The 20,840-nt window shown below is 38.3% G+C and overlaps 1 protein-coding gene across 1 annotated transcript in view; it reads right to left on the bottom strand.

Moving 5' to 3' along the window:
* Nucleotides 1-242: 242 nt before the first annotated feature.
* MCHR2 (melanin concentrating hormone receptor 2) overlaps nt 243-20,840 on the bottom strand; it is a 177,233-nt gene continuing 156,635 nt past the window's right edge. Inside the window, exon 7 of the mRNA XM_089665193.1 lies at nt 243-4,506. Within this exon, the coding sequence (XP_089521319.1) occupies nt 4,182-4,506 (325 nt within the window). The 3' untranslated portion in view covers nt 243-4,181. The remainder of the gene's footprint in view (nt 4,507-20,840) is intronic.

Here is a 20,840-nt window from a genome sequence, read left to right as displayed (position 1 = left end):
AAATTTTATAACCAAAACTAAGAAAAATGTGGGCTTTTTGCATTTTTTAAAAACCCACCAAAAGAAAGCTCAAAAAATGATAAAAATTTCAGTTGAGTACAGTGTTGCATGACTAATTGCAATTCAAAGTGTGACAGCGGTGGATGCTTAAAAAGGAAGGGGGTAAAAATGCTTAAAAATGGAAGGGGGTAAAAGTGTCCAGTATTGAGGTGGTTACTCATAAAAAAGTACATTAAAAAACATACCATCAAAAAATATTTTATTTACGTAAACATTAAATTATATACAATGCCCCCCCAATGTAAATCCAACATCAATCATGGAATTCAGTGATGTAGATCCATGCCAGTCATGATGGGTAATGCCATATGATGATCTGCCACTACAATGACCCACCATTACAAAGATGCTGCCTGTCACTGCTGTTGCAAATGAGAGATCCCCAGCACTGCATGAATGTAAGCAACTGTGGCAATCCATTAAGGACTTTTATCCAGGCATGCAGGTTATTTTAATAAAATACTTGTAAAACTAAATATTTAATACACAGTTCACCTATGATACAGTATTCACAGAACATTATAGGATTTCTAAAGATAGAGCATACCTCTAACTGAAATGTTGTAGCAGTCCAATAACATTTTGTCAGAAAGGGGAGGAAAAGGGCATAGGCTTTTATTCCAATTTGTTCATTTGTAAGTGTAAATTGGAGATTAAGCTTTTGAGCTAGGGAAATAATTGGATTTTTTTAGCAAAGCAATTAAGAATAGAAAGGTAATCCTGTGAAACGTAGTCTGGAGCTCCTTCTGTTGGAGGCTGAAAATTAGGCAAGCCATAGACGATGCGATTTTCTCTCCTGCAGCCATGGGTTGCAGAAAATAACTTGTTTCCCCCATCAACACAGTCAGTGTTGAATGGGGAATCCCTCCCATAGAGCTATTGTGTTTACCTGGCGGGGGGCATGGGGAGCCATCCCTGCTGGGAGAACACAATGATTAATGCTAGAAATCCAACATGCTGATTGTACCTAATTCGATGGATGGATGGACTTAGGTACAATTAGCCTGGATTCAGATAACGAATGCATCTAAATTTCATTCTATTTGTTAATTTGGATGCGCATGACGCCAGATGATATTGTCCAATCAGCTTCTGCCATTTCTCTTGATGGTTTGGACTAGCATCTGAAAATATTGAATCCTTCCAATTTGATTTTGTCTTATTCAATAATATATCAAATATATAGTCATCTTCTGGAAAGACTCCCACATTTCTCAAATCTGCCTGGACCAACGAATATACAAAACGAATTCCGAAAACAAAATGATGAAATGTAATTCTTCAATGAATGAATGCATAGGACCTGAATAGAATTTTTTTTGCCGTGTGCATGTCTAATATCTGTTTGTGGAGGGCAGGGACACCAACCTGTTATAAAAAAAAGAGAGACAGAAGAAACAAGACTGGGTTGTGGAGGGAGAACGAGAAGGCAAAAGAGCTGGATAGTGGAAGCCAGTACACCCCTCTTTGTGTATTCAAGGTACTCCCTAAGGATGATAAAGATATGAGTGCTTTTTTTTTAATGTCAATGGTATAACTTTTAGGGCTGAATATTATAATAACATCAATATTATAAAAAACAAAACACTTAGTGAGTTTTTTTTTGTCCAGTAACACTCATTTTCCTACCTATGTTCCCACAATGCATATTTAAAGTCCTTTCTAAGCATATCAGTCCCCAAATATACTCCAGCCTCCTCTGTCTGCAAAACGATCTTATTTAATGATATTGTTAAAAATAACCTTATTGCAGTAAACTACAAAAACTAATAGAATCCAGGTTTATGGTAGTCACCTTGTTGAAGTGTTGTAGCTCATTTCTGTTACTGCTTTTTGCAGATCATCATTGCCTGTCTTAAAATACACTGCTCAAAAAAAGTATTAGCATCAAGTCCTGGGATATTGATCTTGTCAGTAGCAGAGGGGGTTGTTAATCAGTTTTAGCTGCTTTGGTGTTAATTAAATTAACAACAGGTGCACTAGGTTGTCAACAATGAAACCACTCCCAAAACAGGAATGGTTTTACATTTTCTTCCTTACCAGGGGTGGACTGACAACTCCTGGGGCCCCCAGGCAAAAGGAAATCATGGGGCCCCTGTGTGCTTGCCCACACTCAAACCACACCCAAAAAAGCCTATGAAAGGTACCAGGGGCATCTCATGGGGCCCCCTACTGACCCTGGGCCCTTGGACAGTGCCTGGGTGCCCGAATGGTCAGTCCGCCCCTGTTCCTTACTCATCTTTTCTGACTGTTTTTCCCTAGTTTTACATTTGGCTAGGGTCAGTGTCACTACTGGTAGCATGAGGCGATACATGGATCCTACAGAGGTTGCATAGTCAATCCAACTCCTCCAGGATGGCACATCAATACGTGCCATTACCAGAAAGGTTGCTGTGTCTCCCAGTACAGTCTCAATAACATGGAGGAGATTCCAGGAGACATGCAGTTATTCTAGGAGAGCTGGACAGGGCCATAGAGGGTTCTTAATCCATCAGCAGGACTGGTATCTGCTCCTTTGTGCAAGGTGGAACAGGATGAGCACTGCCAGAGCCCTACAAAATGACCTCCAGCAGGCCACTGGTGTGAATGTCTCTGGCCAAACAATCAGAAACAGACTTCATGAGGGTGGCCTGAGGGCTCGACGTCCTCTAGTGGGCCATGTGTTCACTGCCCAGCACCATAGAGCATTGGCATTTGCTATTGAACACCCGAATTAGCAGGTCCACCACTGGCACCCTGTGCTTTTCACTGATAAGAGCAGGTTCACCCTGAGCACATGTGACCAACGTGAAAGGGTCTGGAGAAGCCAGAACTGTTTTAGTGGTGGGTCAGTGATGGTCTGGGGAGGCAAATCCATGGAGGGACGCACAGACTTCTAAAGGCTAGACAATGGCACCCTGATTGCCATTAGGTATCGGGATGAAATCCTTGGACACATTGTCAGAACCTACGCTGGTGCAGTGGGTCCTGGGTTCATCCTGGTGCAGGACAATGCCCAGCCTTGTGTAGCGAGAAAATGCAGGCAGTTTCTGGAGGATGAAGGAATTGATACCATTGAATGGCTCCATGCTCACCTGACCTAAATCCAATAGAACACCTCTGGGATATCATGTTTCGGTTCATCCGGAGCCGCAAGGTTGCACCTCAGACTGTCCAGGAGAACAGTGATGCCCTGGTCTAGATCTGGGAGGAAAAACCCCAGGACACCAACTTTTGTCTCATTAGGAGCATTTCCCTGATGTTGTCAGGCATGCACACAAGCACGTTGGGGGCCATACAAACTACTGAGTACCATTTTGAGTTGCTGCAATGAAATTTCAGCAAAATGGACTAGCCTGCTGCATAATTTTTTCACTTCGATTTTCGGGTGTCTTTGAATTCAATCCTCTGTAGGTTGATAATTTTTATTTCCATCAAACAATGGGGCATCCTTATGTTCCTAACACGTTACCCAGTCCATATCAATATAGATATCCAGCATGATATTTTTCCCCATTGAGATCTGATGTGCTTTCAAAGTTCCCTTAATTTTTTTGAGCAGTGTACCAGCCTATAGCTGTCAGACTCATAAAAGTCTCTGATTCCAAATAGAATTGAGCTGTGTTTTTGTATCATAGCAATTTTAAGTGATCTGTAAGGCAAATTACAAAAATTCTGGCAAAGCTACAATATCTGTAGGATATGCAAGTGCATGATGTAAATGTAAAAAGATCAACAATGACTAGGCTTTGATTTTTAAAGAGATTATAACAACAATGGTTTTGACATGCTGGTAAAGTTTTTATCAATTCACTGAAATGCCAAAGAGGCATTACTTTACAATATTAGTATCATGGAGTCTAGCTACACTCTCCTGTTACAGCACTTTACAAGTAATTCTGAATGCTTGGTGGATTTTTTTAATGTGATATCTGTTACCTTTATCTGTGGCATTATATAAAATGGTACTGCAAGAAATGATGGTGATCAATTTTCCCATATTGATTATACATGATTTCCTATGATTATATTACCTGATATTTTTTCACTGAGGAAATAAATTTCCACTCCAGCTTATACCTTAAAATATGTAATATACAGAATATTACATTTTTCAAAAATAATTCAAACAGCAGAAAGAACTAAAAGCTAGATTTCAGAGTATTGTCAAAATTGTTTAGCTCACGCTCTGACATTTTCATCCTAGTTTTTGTGCATTCAGAAAGTCTTTTGCGAAAGTTTCCACTAAGAAGTACATAAAGAAAAGGATTAATACCACTACTGGCATAGCTGAGGCAGATAGAGCAGTAATAGCTCACATAAAAAAATAATGTTGGTTTAGAAATCTGAAGGTTTATGATCTGTATAACATGGTAGGGGGCTGCACTGACAATGAATACTCCTACCAACACGAGAACCATCTTGGTCAGTCGTAGCACTCTTTGCCTTGGTAAGCTGTTGTTGTAACTGAAAGAAAATGACAAGAAATGGGTTACTAGGTAAAAATAATCATCACACACTTCATATCACTAGGCAGAAGATAACTTTGTAAACATAAGGCCTAACGTACAAAAAAATATATTTTTTCACTTTGAGTACAATGGGAAATAGTAGGAACCCCTATAAAGGTTTTATGGCCATCGTGAAGTTGATGCCCCACAGCTATCCTCGCTGCAAATGACTGATGATGTTCAATGAAATTGGGATAAGGGTATGGATATAAGATAACAGCTCACTTGGGTTAGATATTAGTAAGTTCAAAAATTGGTTTTAGGTATAGGTGAAGTTTTAGTGTACAGCCAGTGGGATCCTACAAAGGAAGCTCCAATGCAAAAAGCTTGGACAATCCTCTCCTATAATTTGATAGTTTTGTCTAATTTGGTTTTATATTTTAAAAATCACAATTGCGCGGTCATGCAACAGTATACCCAAAACAACATTTTTAGAGATTTCTTTTGGTGGTATTTATTCACCGTGTTTTTTATTTTTTCTACACATAGAAGAAAGACCAAGCATTTTGAAAAACGTTTTTCTTAGTTTCTGTTATAAAATTTTGTAAATAAGTAATTTTTCTCCTTAACTGGTGTGCGCTGGTGAGGCTGCAATGATATGTGACACTGATAGGCAGCACTGATGAGCACTTGCAGGCATCACTGATGGGCACTTACAGGCAGCGCTGATGGACACTAATAGGCAGCACTGATGGGCACTGATATGTGGCACTGATGGGTACTGGTAGGTGGCACTGACAGGAGTCACTGATGGGCACTGATAGGTGGTACTGACATCATACGACATCCTCCCAGAACAATAGCGGTCCCACTCAGCCATCATAGCACTATAGGCTGGGTGGGAATCGGTTAAACTGATTTTTATGTCTGTTTTTTTACTATTTCAAGAACATATTTGTTGCACAACTAAATATTTGATACAGGGTTTACCTGTGGCATTGGATTCACAGAACATTATGAGCCAGTTCTCACCACAAAAACGCACTCTAGATGCCTTCCAAATACTTTTTTGCTTACAGTTCACACCGCACTTCATTCTGGTGCATTTTTGATATGCTTTGCTGTGTTCCAGTACAGTTTTGCACAGAAAAAATGCAGCATGTTCTTCTTTTTTTCTGCACTGGAACTGCACTGGAACTGCACTGGAACTGACTGAATTTGCGTGAACTAGGGCCATTGGTATACATGGAAAACACTGTGCATGCATTTTTGATGCAGAAAAAAATGCATTGGACTGCATGTGGTGTGAACTGGCCCTATAGGATTTCTAAAGATATAACTGAAAATTCATACTTATCTCTCTGATTACATTAGTTTGGAGACGGGAGAAAGAAGGGATAATCTCTATTCTAACAATTTTCATATGTGTGTGCAAACTGGAGCTTGAGCTATTGAGCTATGGAAATAACTGGATTTTTTTTTCAGCAAAGCATACAAGAATGAAAAGGTACGTCTGTGAAAAGTAGTCTATCGCTCTATGTATTGGAGGCTAGAAATGATATAAAACCACTATACATTCCCTTTAAGTACATGAACTAGTTTAAAATCATGGCTTTGTTCCTTTATGCCATGGCAGTTATATGTTAGTATAATGTACAAACTCTATCATGAACTGCTCAACACTCTATAGTAAGAACATTGTTCTGTTTCTTTAACTTTCTTGCCCCTATTAAGGACACATTTTCCCTTAGGAGGTGATGGAAAATTCCTTCAATGGGGGGCACAGACAAAAACACATTTTTAGCAGAGCGAGGAATGGTTAAAATTGTTTTATTCTTGTCTGTGCCTTCCTGTCTGAGTGATGCCTGCAACTCCCCATTTCTTGTAAGGCAAACAAGGACAGAAAGTGAGAGAAAATCTTCCCAATGGAGTCACAAACAGAAATAAAGGCCAAATGGAAATCTAAATCCTTCCCCACTCTATCCCAAAAAAAAAGAGGAAAATGTGTCTGGAGTTACACTTTAAATAACATATTTGAGAATTTCCCTTCACCCTGCAAATGTCCAATCCTGACCTTCAGCTGCAGACATGCTGCATGCTCCAACTTGCATCAGAGTAAGGAGTTTGTTGCCATAGAGAATAAAACATCAATGCATGAGAAGGTGAGCTGGTATTATTGTAACAAGGCCGCTACACTCAAGTCTAAGTGTTGGCACTACATGTGCAAACTAACATGCTAACGTGTACCTGGATTGGTGGGGGGGTCTAGTCTGTTCCTGGGTTTCGGTCAGACATCTTTGGAACCAAAAAGTTTCAGTTCTGGTTCAGTATTTTTGAGAGTCTACTGCAAAAATCATGAAGCTGAAGTTTTACTGAAGGTGTCTTAAGTAATGTATACATTATACTATTGTAATTTCTTTCATATCCACCAATATTAGTTTCTTCTGACCTTATATTTTTACCTTATCTAATTTTTAGATACATATATAACATCTCCTAACTGGCAGGTCAGGTTAATACACTAAAACATTACTCTTTAGGCCATGCTTGATATTATGTTAATTTTTATTATGTCCTTTTTCACACTGACAGTTTTCTATTAAATATTTCTCAATAGAGCAGCATAAATTATTTAAAGGTCTTTGTGCTCTTCTGTATGTAGATAGTCATCTGCTTGACATTGGCTTTCCAATATCATTTCCTCTAACATTGGTAACAAAAAACAAAAGGAAAATGCTATATACCATGTCCTTCAGTGAAATACCTAGAAACTGCAAATGTCACATGCAATAAAAGTCCTCAAATAGAAAAAATAAAGTGTTCGCTACAGTATTAAATTATAGTTTTCAAGAAAAAAACACTTTACAAAGTAACAGAAAATCTGAGTTATGCATCAAAATAACCAAAGTAGAGTTTCGGCTATATTGAAAAAGCCTAGCAGCTAATTGCTTTGAGCCAAATATCACTCAATGTTCAGTGTGCTAAAACCAAAAAGGTCTCATTTAGGATAATATAACATTAACTGTATGAATAGCCATACTATTACCATTTTGCCAATTCCCATATGGAAGAAGAAAAATATATTTGAAATATATTTTAAAAATATTGTTCCCAAATATATTGCCATATATTTGAAATACTACAATTTCAGCCATATTCAATATATTTAAAAATATATTTTTATATATACATATATATATATATATATATATATATATATATATATATATACACATACTGCATGTTGAAATGCGTTATTATTACAAAGTATGTCTTTAAAAATATAAATCTACATTTTTGGAATGCATTTACAAATATATGTAGAAAGATATGTTAAAATTACTTTTTTATATGTTAAAAAAATCTGAAGACTATATTTAAAAATATATATTTTTAAAATTATATTTTTTAAAATATATTTTTCAGATTTTTTTTCACCGAAAGAAAGCTCTATTTGTGGGAAATTTTTTTTATTTGGGTGCAGTGTTGCATGACCGCGCAATTGTCAGTTAAAGTAACGCAGCGCCGTAACGCAAAAAATGCCCTGGTCAAGAAGGGGTGTAAATCCTCTGGAGGGCAAGTGGTTAAAACAACATGATGAAATGGATTTGTACTACCAGTGTGTGTTAGGGCCAAAGCAAAGCCATCATCACCAGGCATTGGAATACTGATGAAGATGGGTGAGAGACTTGGGGGACGGGAAGATGAGTAAATATGGAAATGAAAATCAGCAACTGGATATAGCAGTAACTACCATCTTGTCATAATTTCTCATCAGATTTACTCTTCTCTCACTCTTTGAGTCTGCCCTTCATCTTCATCAGTATTCCACACCCTGATGAAGGGGGCATTGTTTTTGCACTTGAAATTTGTTGGCAACACAAATGGACTTTATCAGACTGTTTTGTAAATACATTTGATATTTAGACTGTTGACTATGAGTATCAGGCTCTACATTCTTGTCCATTAAATTATTAGGTAGTAAGTCATGATCAAGCGGGCATTTTTGAGATTTTAAATCTTCTTTTTAGACCTTCTCCCATATAAGTTCATAGGAAAGAGAATGTGGCAGCTTTATATAAGGTGAATCCAAAAAGGGAAAAGAACAAGATTCCTAGATAGTGATGTACCTATTAGAGTTGACACTCCAGTGAGATTGTGTGCCAAAAGTATTGTCAGTAATAATTATTAAACTAATTAAATACCAATAATGGACAGAAAAGAGGAAGAAGCATACAATTTTCTTTATCTAAAAGTGGTATATGTGATTATGTCAGTAAAAAAAAAAACTAAATCTACAATTTAAGGGTTCAAGAGTGGTGCCTATAGTGTGCCACAACAAGACAAGTGGGGTGGTTTGAAATTTCAGGCCGGTATGGGATTTAATTACAGCATTATTTTCTCACAGCAGATACTTGACAATAAGTAGGCAAAAAATGGCAATCCTGAAAATACATGGGAAGCAAATGGAAAATCTCACATAATACACGGGCAACAAACAGCCAACCATTTTAAAATGTGGGCAAAAAAGGGCAATGATTACAATATGAGAGCAGCAATTGGCCAATTATGATGATGCAAGCTAAAAATGGGCAAATGTGACAATTCATGACCAGCAAATTGGCTATTGGGTCAACTCCCCCAGGCTCTCCTCCCAATCACTACAATTGTGAAAGAGGAAACAGCAAAACAATATTTAACAGACAATGAACACGCTGGTCAAGTCTGGGACATCCATTATCTATAAAGGAAAATTAATGATACAGTTCAATATCTTGCTAGACTCATTATACATTATGTTGTAGAAAATCTACTGCTATCACTCTTGTATTGAGCTGTATTGTTGCTGTATTGTCTCCCGTCATATTGTAAAGCGCTGAGCAAACTGTTGGCGCTGTATACATCCTGTATAATAATAATAATAACAATATTTTGCACATGGATATCAAAATAACAAATAATGTGTAACAGTAAATAAGGATACAGTTGACGCATACAAACAAAATCAAGAAAGCCTTTCATAAAAGATTTGTGGGTAACCATTAAGTAGCCATAAAGAAAATAAAATGATAAAGTAACATCCAAACCAGCAAAAGTAAACATACAAATAATAACAAGCATGATTAAAATTTAGACTCTGCTTCACTGATACAATAACTTCATTATCTTCAATATATAATTTGTTATAATTTGTTACCTGTTACCATGAGAGGTCATATAGCATTCATTTAACATGGCTTGGGCATGATGTTACTATTTCTTTTTCTGTGCTTTACTATTTTCTGAGAGATCATGCTGAACATTTTTTGCAATCCAATATAATATGGCATTCCATTATCAAGCATTTCAATTTTCCTCTATCTGACCTCCTCCATGAGGAAGGGATGCAAATGAAGAGGTCACAAAAAAGAACAATTTTAGTCTTTATCCTGTATGAAACTGGCCATAATAAAGATTCAAATTCATCAACAAGTTTTAAAAGAAATGGTGTATAGTAAGGCACTACCAATAATTACTATGCTAACTAAAAACTGTTGGAAGAGGAGCACATTTATTCATGGGTCTTTTTTATTTGGCTTGTTTCATAATCTTTAAAATGCTTGACAAATGTTAATTTCCTATAGGTTAATTACATTGTAGTTTGTATGGTAGAATCAAGGTATATATGTCATAAATACAAACAGGCAAAACTCTTTTTTTTTGTTTGTTGTTTTAAAATAAATCATAACATCCAAAAAGGTTCTGATCCCTACTGAATTTTATGATAATGCAATATTCTCATAGCTGTTCTGACAGCTTCCCCTTACTCTGTTTTTTCTATTTAAAACAAGAGTTAAAATTTAGTGTAAATTTCCTTAAAACATTTATTCTTTAACCTATTTTTAGCACAGTGGCTAAATGGTTAGCTGTACTCGGGTCATTGGTTCAAATCCCAACCATGGCACCACCTGCCTGGAGTTTGCATGTTCTCCCTGTGCCTGCGTGGGTTTCCTCCGGGTACTCTGGCTTCCTCCCACACTCCAAAGACATGCTGGTAGGTGAATTGGATCCTGTTTAAATTGGCCCTAGTATGTGTATGTATGAATGTAAGTTAAGGACCTTAGATTGTACTTAAGAGTTAGGGACTGATCTCCTTGAGAGTTAGGGACTGATGTGAATGCACAATCTATATACGTAAAGCACTGTGTAAATTGACAACGCTATATAAGTACCTGAACTAAATATATAAATAAAATGTTTTTCAGTGAACAGTTAGTCAGAAGTTGACTGGCTAAATGTATTTACTAGTTGCATTTGTAGAACTACATGTTAAATTGCAATTTTAAACAAATCTGAACTAACCTCTTACCCCCTCCCACCTGTTCACCCGCTATGGACCAGAACACGTTTTATGATTCTGCTGTGGACCTGTTTATTTGGCAATAAATAAGGGCAGACATGGCTTTCTTTTCATGATATTGTCTAGCAAAAATTATTTTTTTGGCAATCCTTAGACAATAAATCATAAAAATTAAGCAAAACACAAATGTGTAAATATACAGTATGTTAAATGTGTAAAAATATAAAGGAACAAAATAATCACAAACAAAAACAAAAATGATTAATAAAATAGAAGAGGACCAAAAAAAAAGCAGCAGGAAAATAACAATTGAATGAAGAAGGAAAATAAGGAGTTAATTAAGGTTGATTAGAGTAAAGAAAGGGTTAAATGGAGGAACATTTTAAAAAAGAAAAAAACTTTTTCTTACTTGCTAGGTTGCTTGAACTGACATTATCTGCACATCAAACTTCTTTTTTTGATCTGCAGATGAATGAACAGAATAGAAACAAAAGTAACAATGTTACTTTGTATCTTTCTATTTCAAGTCTGAACAGTGTCAAATGACGTCCTCCCAGAACGCACCTTCCAGCACGCCCCCAGGTATGTGCACCTGGCGGTCTCCATGATCGCTGTGTCCTACGGACACAGCTGATAACGTGATGTGAGCACGTCCCAATCACAGAGGCCTTTTACCATATGATCAGCTGTGTCCAATGACACAGCAGATCACCAGTAAATGCGGTTGCCGGCTATCGGCTGCACTATCCTCACGCAGTCACAGCGTGAGGAAAGTACTGCCGATAACTAGCAATTGTCAGAGGATGGATTGGCACTGATGATCAGGGCACTGATGATCAGTGCCATGATGATCAGTGCCCAGCAGTGCCACCACCTGTGCCCAGCAGTTCCCAGCAGTGCCTCCCACTTGTGCCCATCAGTGCCTAGTAGTGCCACCCACCTGTGCCCAGCAGTGCCAACCATCAGAGCTGCCCAGCAGTACTACCCCTCAGTGCCCAGCAGTGCCACCAGTCAGTGCCGTCAGTCAGTGCTACCCATCAGTGCTGCCCATCATTGCCACCTATCAGTGCCCATCATTGTTGCATATCAGTGCATTATCATCAGTGCCACCTATCAGTGCTGCCAATCAGTGTTGCCTATCCGTGCTACCTTATCAGTGCCGCCTATCAGTGCTCATCAGTGGTGCTTATCAGTGCCCATCAGTGCTGCCTATCAGTGTCCATCAGTGCTGACTATCAGTGCAGCCTCATCAATGCACATCAGTGAAGGAGAAAAATTACCTGTTTGCAAACTTTTATAATAGAAACAAAGAAAAACTTTTTTTTTTCAAATTATTTGCTTTTTTTTGTTTATAGCACAAAAAATATAACACACAGTGATGATTAAATACCACCAAAAGAAAGCTCTATTTGTGTGAAAAAATTATAAACATTTCATATGGGTACAAAGTTGCATGACCTCGCAATTGTCATTCAAAGTGTGACAGCGCTGAAAGCTGAAAATTGGCCAGGGCATGAAGGGGGTATAAGTGCCCAGTAGGCAAGTGGTTAAACATTAAAAAAATAAAAAACAAAAATGTTTGCAAAAATTACAAACCAAAATGTGAGCAAAATTTTGACCAAACATCTACTCATCTATTCTGTATGCATGTGAATGATAATAACTAACAAGCATTAAATACCTTGAACACATTAATCTAATCAATCTAATCAAACAACAATAAAATAATGTCTGGGTAATTCATAAACCGTATCATAGAAATTCTTTAAAATTCTTTAAATTCCATCATGCTTCCCCACAAAGCCTGTTGGAAACATGAAATTCGAGCAAGTATCGATAGGCACTCTCCCTGTCTTGGTACACCAACTTAAAGTTGGTCATCTTAATTACCTCCAGTTTCATTATCTTTGAACTGTAGGTCATTTTTTTTAATTTGGTGAGTACCACTTTGCAAAATGGCATTATTGGAAACAACCTGAATCTACAGCATGTTTTGGTAAAGCTACTAAAACTGGTGGCAGAGCTTTTGTATCTAGTGCAGGACCTTTTAAATGGCCATAACACCAGAAGAGTGATGAAAATGCTTTATTGAATTCCTTTATTTGTGTTGGAAAGCTTGCTGGACACATTGTGTTGAACTAAGCATCTAACTGGGAATGCTTTTATTAGTTCTTGTGGATTTTCTGACTGAGGTTGCAGGTTCTTTCTTTTCAGAGGATAAACGATTGACACTAATTTCAGTTCAGTTATGTTCTGTTTTTTTTTCTCCGGTACTGGTTTGGCTTTTTGCTTAGGTTTTTGTTCAGATGGTGCTTTCTGTGTCACTTCAAGAGGCTTTTGACAAATAGGTGTTTTATTAATAAATACACTTCAGCTGTTACCTTGTTTATATCTGGATACAGAATTCTGTAATCCTATTGAGACTCACGTTAACCATCAAATATACCTTCTTTAACCACATGCCGCCCAGCCACTGTAGATATACGGCGGCAGGGCGGCACGGATGGGCAAAACCACGTTTTAAAATGTGTTTTTAAAACAGGTAGGGGGCGCGCACAAGGTGCGCCGCCGCCCTACCTGTCCTGCTGATCACGGGCGCGGATGTCAGTCCCCGGGTCACAGCCGGTCGTTACCGGCTATGTCCCGCGATTAGCGGCAATCAGTGACAGAGAGCAGGGCTGCAGTAGCTGTGCTTTCTGTCAGTTCCCTGACAGCTCCTGACACGCTGATCGCTGATCGGGACAGAAGAGTTTATCTGTCCCGATAAGCGGTGTTCCCTAGTAAAACACTCCCCTCACACAGTTAACCCTTTCAGTGAATAATAAAGTTAACCCCTTCCTCCCCAGTGCCATTAGTACAGTGTCAGTGTTTTTTTTTTTGCACTGATCACTGCATTGGTGTCACTGGGGATGTCAGTGACCCCAAGTCAGTTCCCCCCCAGTGTCAGAATGTCCGCCGCAGTCCCGCAGTCCTGCCATAAGTCACTGATCGCCGCCATAAGTCGCTGATCACCGCCATAAGTCACTGATCGCCGTCATAAGACGCTGATCGCCGCCATTACTAGTATAAAAAAAAAATTTTAAAATCCCAGTATCTTTCCCGCCATTTGTAAACGGTATAACTTTCACGTAAACCAATTAATTTACACGTATTGGGATTTTTGTAGCAAAGACATGTCGCAGAATACATTTTGGCAGTTTTATAGCAAAAAGTTCAAAATATTGTTTTTTTTCCTCAAAATCGTCAGCCTTTTTTTTTATAAACCGCACAGGTGATCAAATACCACAGAAAGAAAGCTCAATTTGTGGGAAAAAAAAGGATGTAAATTTCATTTATGTACCGTATTGCATGAGCGCGCAATTGTCCATTAAACTAGCGCAGCGCTGTATAGCAAACAAATGGCGTAAATTGCAGTATTTATACCATAGTTTGTAGACGCTATAACTTTCACACAAAGCAATCTAAATACACTTATTGGGATTTTTTTTACCAAAAACATGTAGCAGAATACATTTTGGCCTAAATTTATAACTAACTATGAGTTTACTACATATTTTTTACAGCTGAAAATAAAAAATATCGTTTTTCTTCAAAATTTTTGGTCTTTTTTTGTTTATAGCGCGAAAACTAAAAAGCACACAGGTAATCAAATACCACCGAAAGAAAGCTATATTTGTGTGAAAAAAAGGACATAAATTTTGTTTGGAAGCAGCATTGCATGACCGAGCAATTATCAGTTGAATTAGTGCAGAGCAGAGTAGCAAAAAGAGGTCTGGTCATTAAGGGGGGTAAATCCTCAGGAGCTCAAGTGGTTAAAACAGGGCTCCCATTTTTCCCTTTGAAACATTTACATATGCTTTGTTTCCACAAATGTTAATGTTTTCAGGAAAGGCTTCTTTCAATCCAATAGCACTTATGAAGTAATGTTATTTTCCAGGAAAGTGGTTTTGGAGATAGAAGACTATTATATTAACTTCTTCACAGTATGTTTTTGGCACATCTGCACCAAAAAGCATGCTTTTGTCAGTTTTACTAAAAGTGTGGTTCATGCTCCCTGCAACACAGTTTTGTCCTAGTTGGTATGCTACAGTAGTCCGGAACATATTCCCGTGCTTCCTCAAAGTAGTTGATGTCTTCCCACTAATGTACTCTAGTGCCAGATTTGTTCTTTATTAAGTGTTCTTGCATGGCAAGACCACTTACTGTTATCTCACATATATATTCTTATTATTATAGCCAAATTTACCACCCTAACTCCTCCCACAGTTTTTATACTACATAGACAGTAATATACCAAAACATGCAGATTGTTCCCGATTGGTGTGCTATTACTTTGTGGAACGTTTCACCGAATGATTAACAAAATATCAGCGTTTTTGTGGTGAAATTCGTCCCATAGGAATGAATGGCGGAATGTTCAAAACTAGAGTGGGAGCTGACAAAAGCTAGAGTGTGAGCTTAAAAATCAGGACACGATTTCTAAACTGCCATCACTCCCTCATTTTCAAGTCCACCTACACAAATCTTATATCAAAACGTTCAGCTACCCCTGCTGCCACTAAAAATGTCCACGGCTAAGCCATAGTCCTGATAGTATTCATAATATAACCATTTGTTTGCAACTCACACCGCCCATTGACATTCATTGAAACTCCACACTAGCCACCTCAAATTTGAAGGGCAATTTCTAAACTGCGACTGCGCCTTCATTTTTAATATTTCAGAGACATACTATGCATCAAAATATAGGTCTGGTTCTTGTGATTCTCACAATATAAAGACCTTTGGTGTAGGATTTATAATTTTTAAACTACAACCGTTTGAAGATGGCAACCGCCAGTGAAGTGAGCAAGTTGGAGCAGTTTGTTTTTAACCGCTCTTCTCTGCCCTTGCTATAGAGTGAATTGCCATAGGAACCCAGGTGTGTGAGCAGGCAGCAGAGTGACAAGCCACTCCACCCAGTTACTCCGCCCACTCCAGTTGTAGACTACTGGTGGAGGCAAGAGCACTTCACACAATTTCCCCAGAAATTGTAGCTTTTCTAGTTTATTCATATTGTTCTGTAACTGGTAGAGTACACCCTGAGTAGCATCACTGAGTGAGAGAAATACATCTTCTTTCCAGGAGTCTTGGAGTTTCCTGGAGCTTTCATTGGATTGCATTGATCTGAGAGAATTAGTTCCAGGGGCTGCAGGGCTCTGCTGTTGCTATTTTTGGGGGAAAAATAATAATTTTTCCTTTTATGCAACAGGTACACTTCAATATCTGACTAATTTCATCTACGTTTCTTAACAGGTTAAGGATTCCTGTGTGCAAGACAAGAGCTCCAGGTGTGAAGAAATGTCAAATGCTTTTCCTCTTTGAAGGCGTTACCCACTTTATTGCACTTCCACTGACATAATTCATCTATGATTTTTCTTTCAGCTACTGTGTATTTTATTCTGTAATAATACAGCTGTTACTACTGAATTTTCATTCACTTGCTTGGTGGGTTTCTTTATCGACAATAGGCTACTTTCAAGAGCAGGGTCATATAGTACATCTTTGATCGGTATCTTTCTAGTGTTGAGGTAGCGGACCTATTCTATGTCCATTAGCTGTTATACAGTAATTATTTTTAAGCATTAGTCATATGACTTGTAGCTCCAGAATCAATGCACCAGGTTAAATAGTGATGATGCGCCCTCTCTGAAGTAAAAGGCACGCTTAGCATCTAAAGCATCATTTACTTCTTTTGATGTGTATGTACAGTATATACACTATATTGCCAAAAGTATTGGGATGCCTGTCGTTACACGCACATGAACTTTAATGTCAGATCAGTCTTAGTCCGTAGGGTTCAATAATGAGCTGGCCCACCCTTTGCAGCTATAACAGCTTCAACTCTTCTGAGAAGGCTGTCCACAAGGCTTAGCAGTGTGTCTTTGGGAATGTTTGACAATTCTTTTAGAAGTGCATTTGTGAGGTCAGACACTGATGTCAGACGAGAAGGCCTGGCTCGCAGTCTTCGCTTTAATTCATCCCAAAGGTGTTCTATTGGGTTGAGGTCAGACAAGTTCCTCCACCCCAAACTCACTCATCCATGTCTTTATGGACCTTGCTTTGTACACTGGTGTGCAGTCATGTTGGAACAGGAAGGGACCATCCCCAAACTCTTCCCACAAAGTTGGGAGCATGAAATTGTCCAAAATGTCTTGGTATGCTGAAGCCTTAAGTGTTCCCTTCACTGGAACTATGGGGCCAAGCCCAACCCCTGAAAAACAACCCCACACCATAATCCCCCCTCCACCAAACTTTATACTTGGCACAATGCAGTCAGGCAAGTACAGTTCTCCTGGCAACAGCCAAACTCAGACACATCCATTGGATTACCAGATAGAGAAGCGTGATTTGTCACTCCAGAGAACATGTCTCCACTAATCTAGTGTCCAGTGGCAGCGTGCTTTACACCACTGCATCCTCCGCTTTGCATTGCACTTGTTGATGTAAGGCTTGGATGCAGCTGCTCAGCCATGGAAACCTATTCCATGAAGCTCTCTACGCACTGTTTTTGTGCTAATCTGAAGGCAACACAAAGTTTGGAGGTCTTTAGCTGTTGACTCTGCAGACAGTAAGTTGCTTATTTTAAGTTTTGTGTACCATCAATTTTTACCATTTTGTAAATAGACACATTTTAAATCTTATAAATATCTTTTTCTTTTTTTAATTCAATATAGTTTTATACTTTAGATTCAATTGAAATTGTGTAAGTTATGTTGTGCTTGTGTTCACACATAATGATTTTAGTGTATTTTAGTAAAAAACATTGTTTTGATAAACATTTGACTAACTATCTTCGAATCTATGCATAAATGTATAAGCCTCAACTCGTATTTTAGATGTAATGTAAACAATAAAAATATGAGCGCTGGGTGACAACAAGGAAAAACACAGGCGAAATACAGGCGGGAGCAGCCAGCATAGAAGAGAAACAACCTCAGATCCTCCAAGAAATGCCAGAAATAAAAGTACAAATGTGGCGCTCTATAATATTTACAGTATGCAGGTGGTATCTCACAGTATTCAAACTTATTTGATATGATACATGCGGAATAATGTGACTGTTGTGACACAGTGAGCAATAATTAACTTTCGTGTCTGCTGTGACTGTGGTACTAAATAATATTAACAGCAACAAAGCTTATTGGATACATGCGGAGTGATGTGACTGTGGATACACAGTAAGCAAAGATTAATATTCGTGACTGCTGTAGCTAGAAGCAATGAGCATACTATGCACTGATTAGATAGTATCCCATAGTAACGTAAACTTGTAGGATATAGTTCATACGGAGTAATGTGACTGTGGTGACACGAAGAACAGCGGATAACTTTTGTGACTGCTGTGGCTGGAAACAATGAGCATAATATGCACTAACCAGATAGCACAGATCAATGTGCGTTGGAGTATATAAGACCTACTCCTTGGTACTCTGGGGGTGGGAACTCAGCATGCGGATGTGATCATCAGGTGGAGGTGCTTCACCAGCTGTCATCTATCCAAAGCAGGTTTCCACATCTCAGGTTAACTGTGTCCAGCAGTACAATTTCCAGCCATCAGGGGGATCATACAAGCAGATGGGAACCAGGAAAGGATCCTTCAGGATAAGGACCCTCAGTGCCAGATAAATGAGCCCAGAGAGAAAAGAACTCCAATAGTGTAGTATGTTTAATGATCATATAAGAGTAACAACAAGGTACAGGTAAATTAACAGAGCCAGCACTTACATCTGAGGTAGTTTGTAGGTAATGTAGTTAGTATTCAATGAGAAAGGGTATCTCCCTAACGCGTGTCGTGTAATAACACAATTTTCAAAGGAAGAAAACCCTGTCCCAAGTGCATCCTTAAATAGGCAAGGGCCAAATGAGTCCATTCAATAATTCTGCGGCATCGGGAGCTTCCCGCACATGCGCAATAGCGCGTACCGCCCGCGCATGAGCACTAGCGTGTGTGGCGGCCATGTTTTTGGCTATAATGTCTAGAGGACAAATAGCAGTCGCGCATGCTCAGTGAGACCTCCGGCGGCCATTTTGCTGTGGATTAGAAGAGCACAGTAATGAAGGATATACACAGGGCGCAGGGGAAATATTCATAAGTGTCAAATGGTTTGTCGGGGCATGTGGACATCTATCAATTCCTTTTAGGAGGGTACAGAAGAGTCTCTGATACTAAAGCCATAATCTATGAGATTATAACACAATGTAAATCTCTATGCAGAGATCTGATGGGGGCCGCAGCAATATCCCCACCTAGTGATCAAATATGGAATAGATGATATGGGAAAAAGATCTCTCCTTATAAAGCCATAATACATATGTAAAGCAAATCCTCTTACACAATATATAGGATTAAGCAAAAAAATCTTGCAATGAAAAGAATAAATACCTTGTGGTGACTGGATTAATAATAGGTTAAAAACAATATGAAAAACATGTATAATAAAAATTATAAAAATTATGATAATAGTATTCCATACCTTAATAATAAAACATATATAAAAAAGGTAAGTTGGTAATGTCCTATATTGTAATGCTTAAAAACATCATAAAGGCCTATAATGCCCAATGAGTATTAGATAGTAACATGAATGAATGTAGATATATTATAATGAATAATAGTGATGATAAAACTGTGAATACTAGAGATGGATCACAAAAGTATAAGAATATAAAATACACTCCTACGTGGAGTGAAAAGGATAATGATGAGTACAAAAACGGAAAAAGATGTACGCAATTAGGGGATGTGGGATTGTGTGATGTTATTAACTGGTGTCAATGAAGCAGTTAATATCGAGATCGATATTCAGGCCAGATGGTGACAGCGTTTGTAATAAATATATCCATTTGGTTTCAAGCTTAGATACAGCTCTTTTACTGTATGTACCTCGCCATTGTTTTTTGATAACATCAATTCCTGTAAATTTCAGACAGTGGGGGTTTCTGTGGTGATGTTGTCTGAAATGCATGGATACAGAGTCTTCCTTAAACCCCTTTGTGATGTTTTTCAAGTGTTCACGCAACCTGTCTCTTAGCCTTCGAGTTGTTCTCCCAACGTATTGCCTCCCGCAGGAGCACTCTAAGAGGTAGACCACATGTGTAGTGTTGCATGTGATGGTATTTTCGATGTCGAAGGTTTTACCTGTGGTATTCGATCTAAATGATTTTACAGTACTTTTGTGTATACCATTATAAACGCATAGCATGCATCTATTACAGTAAAAGCCACTGTGGTTAAAGAAAAAACTGGGTTGTTTGGGAGGGTCACGAAAGTTAATTATTGCTCACTGTGTCACAACAGTCACATTAATCCGCATGTATCATATCAAATAAGTTTGAATACTGTGAGATACCACCTGCATACTGTAAATATTATAGAGCGCCGCATTTGTACTTTTATTTCTCGTATTTTAGATGTATCTGTATAAAATGGTACAAAACCTACACTTCTGTATAACACAGACCTTTATAGGCATCAACTCTCATTTTAAGCAGGATTTAAACATTACTTTTTCTCAAAAAACAGAAAGAATCTTGCTCTTTGCCCACAGGGCCTTTTTGGCCAGCAGGTACCAAGAGGGAGGATACAAACTCCTCATGAGATGGTACAGGACGCTAGAGGTGCTTCATCGCATGTTCTCTCATATCACAAATACCTGTTGGCGGTGCCTGAATTCTAAAGGGGTCTTTACTCCATATTTTCTAGGAGTTCCCAAAATTAAGGGACATCTAGACCATGATGGAGCAGACAATAAAAACTATAATGGGAGTGTCCCTTGGAAGAAATCCTGCTGACTTTCTGTTACATAATACACCACTTTTGAACAAATGATACAAAAATTAATCATTGAAACTTCTCCTTATTGCAGCAAAAGCCTGCATTCCAGCACTATAGAAAAGTACAGTGTCTCCCCATAAAACGCACTGGCTTGCTTGAACTAATGAGATCCAAGAGATGGAAAACTTAACCA

This window comes from Staurois parvus, unplaced genomic scaffold (genome assembly GCF_062004578.1).
Source record: "Staurois parvus isolate SC_StPar_1 unplaced genomic scaffold, SC_StPar_1.0 ptg000048l, whole genome shotgun sequence".
Lineage (NCBI taxonomy): Eukaryota > Metazoa > Chordata > Amphibia > Anura > Ranidae > Staurois > Staurois parvus.
This window is presented reverse-complemented; position numbering and strand designations above follow the sequence as displayed.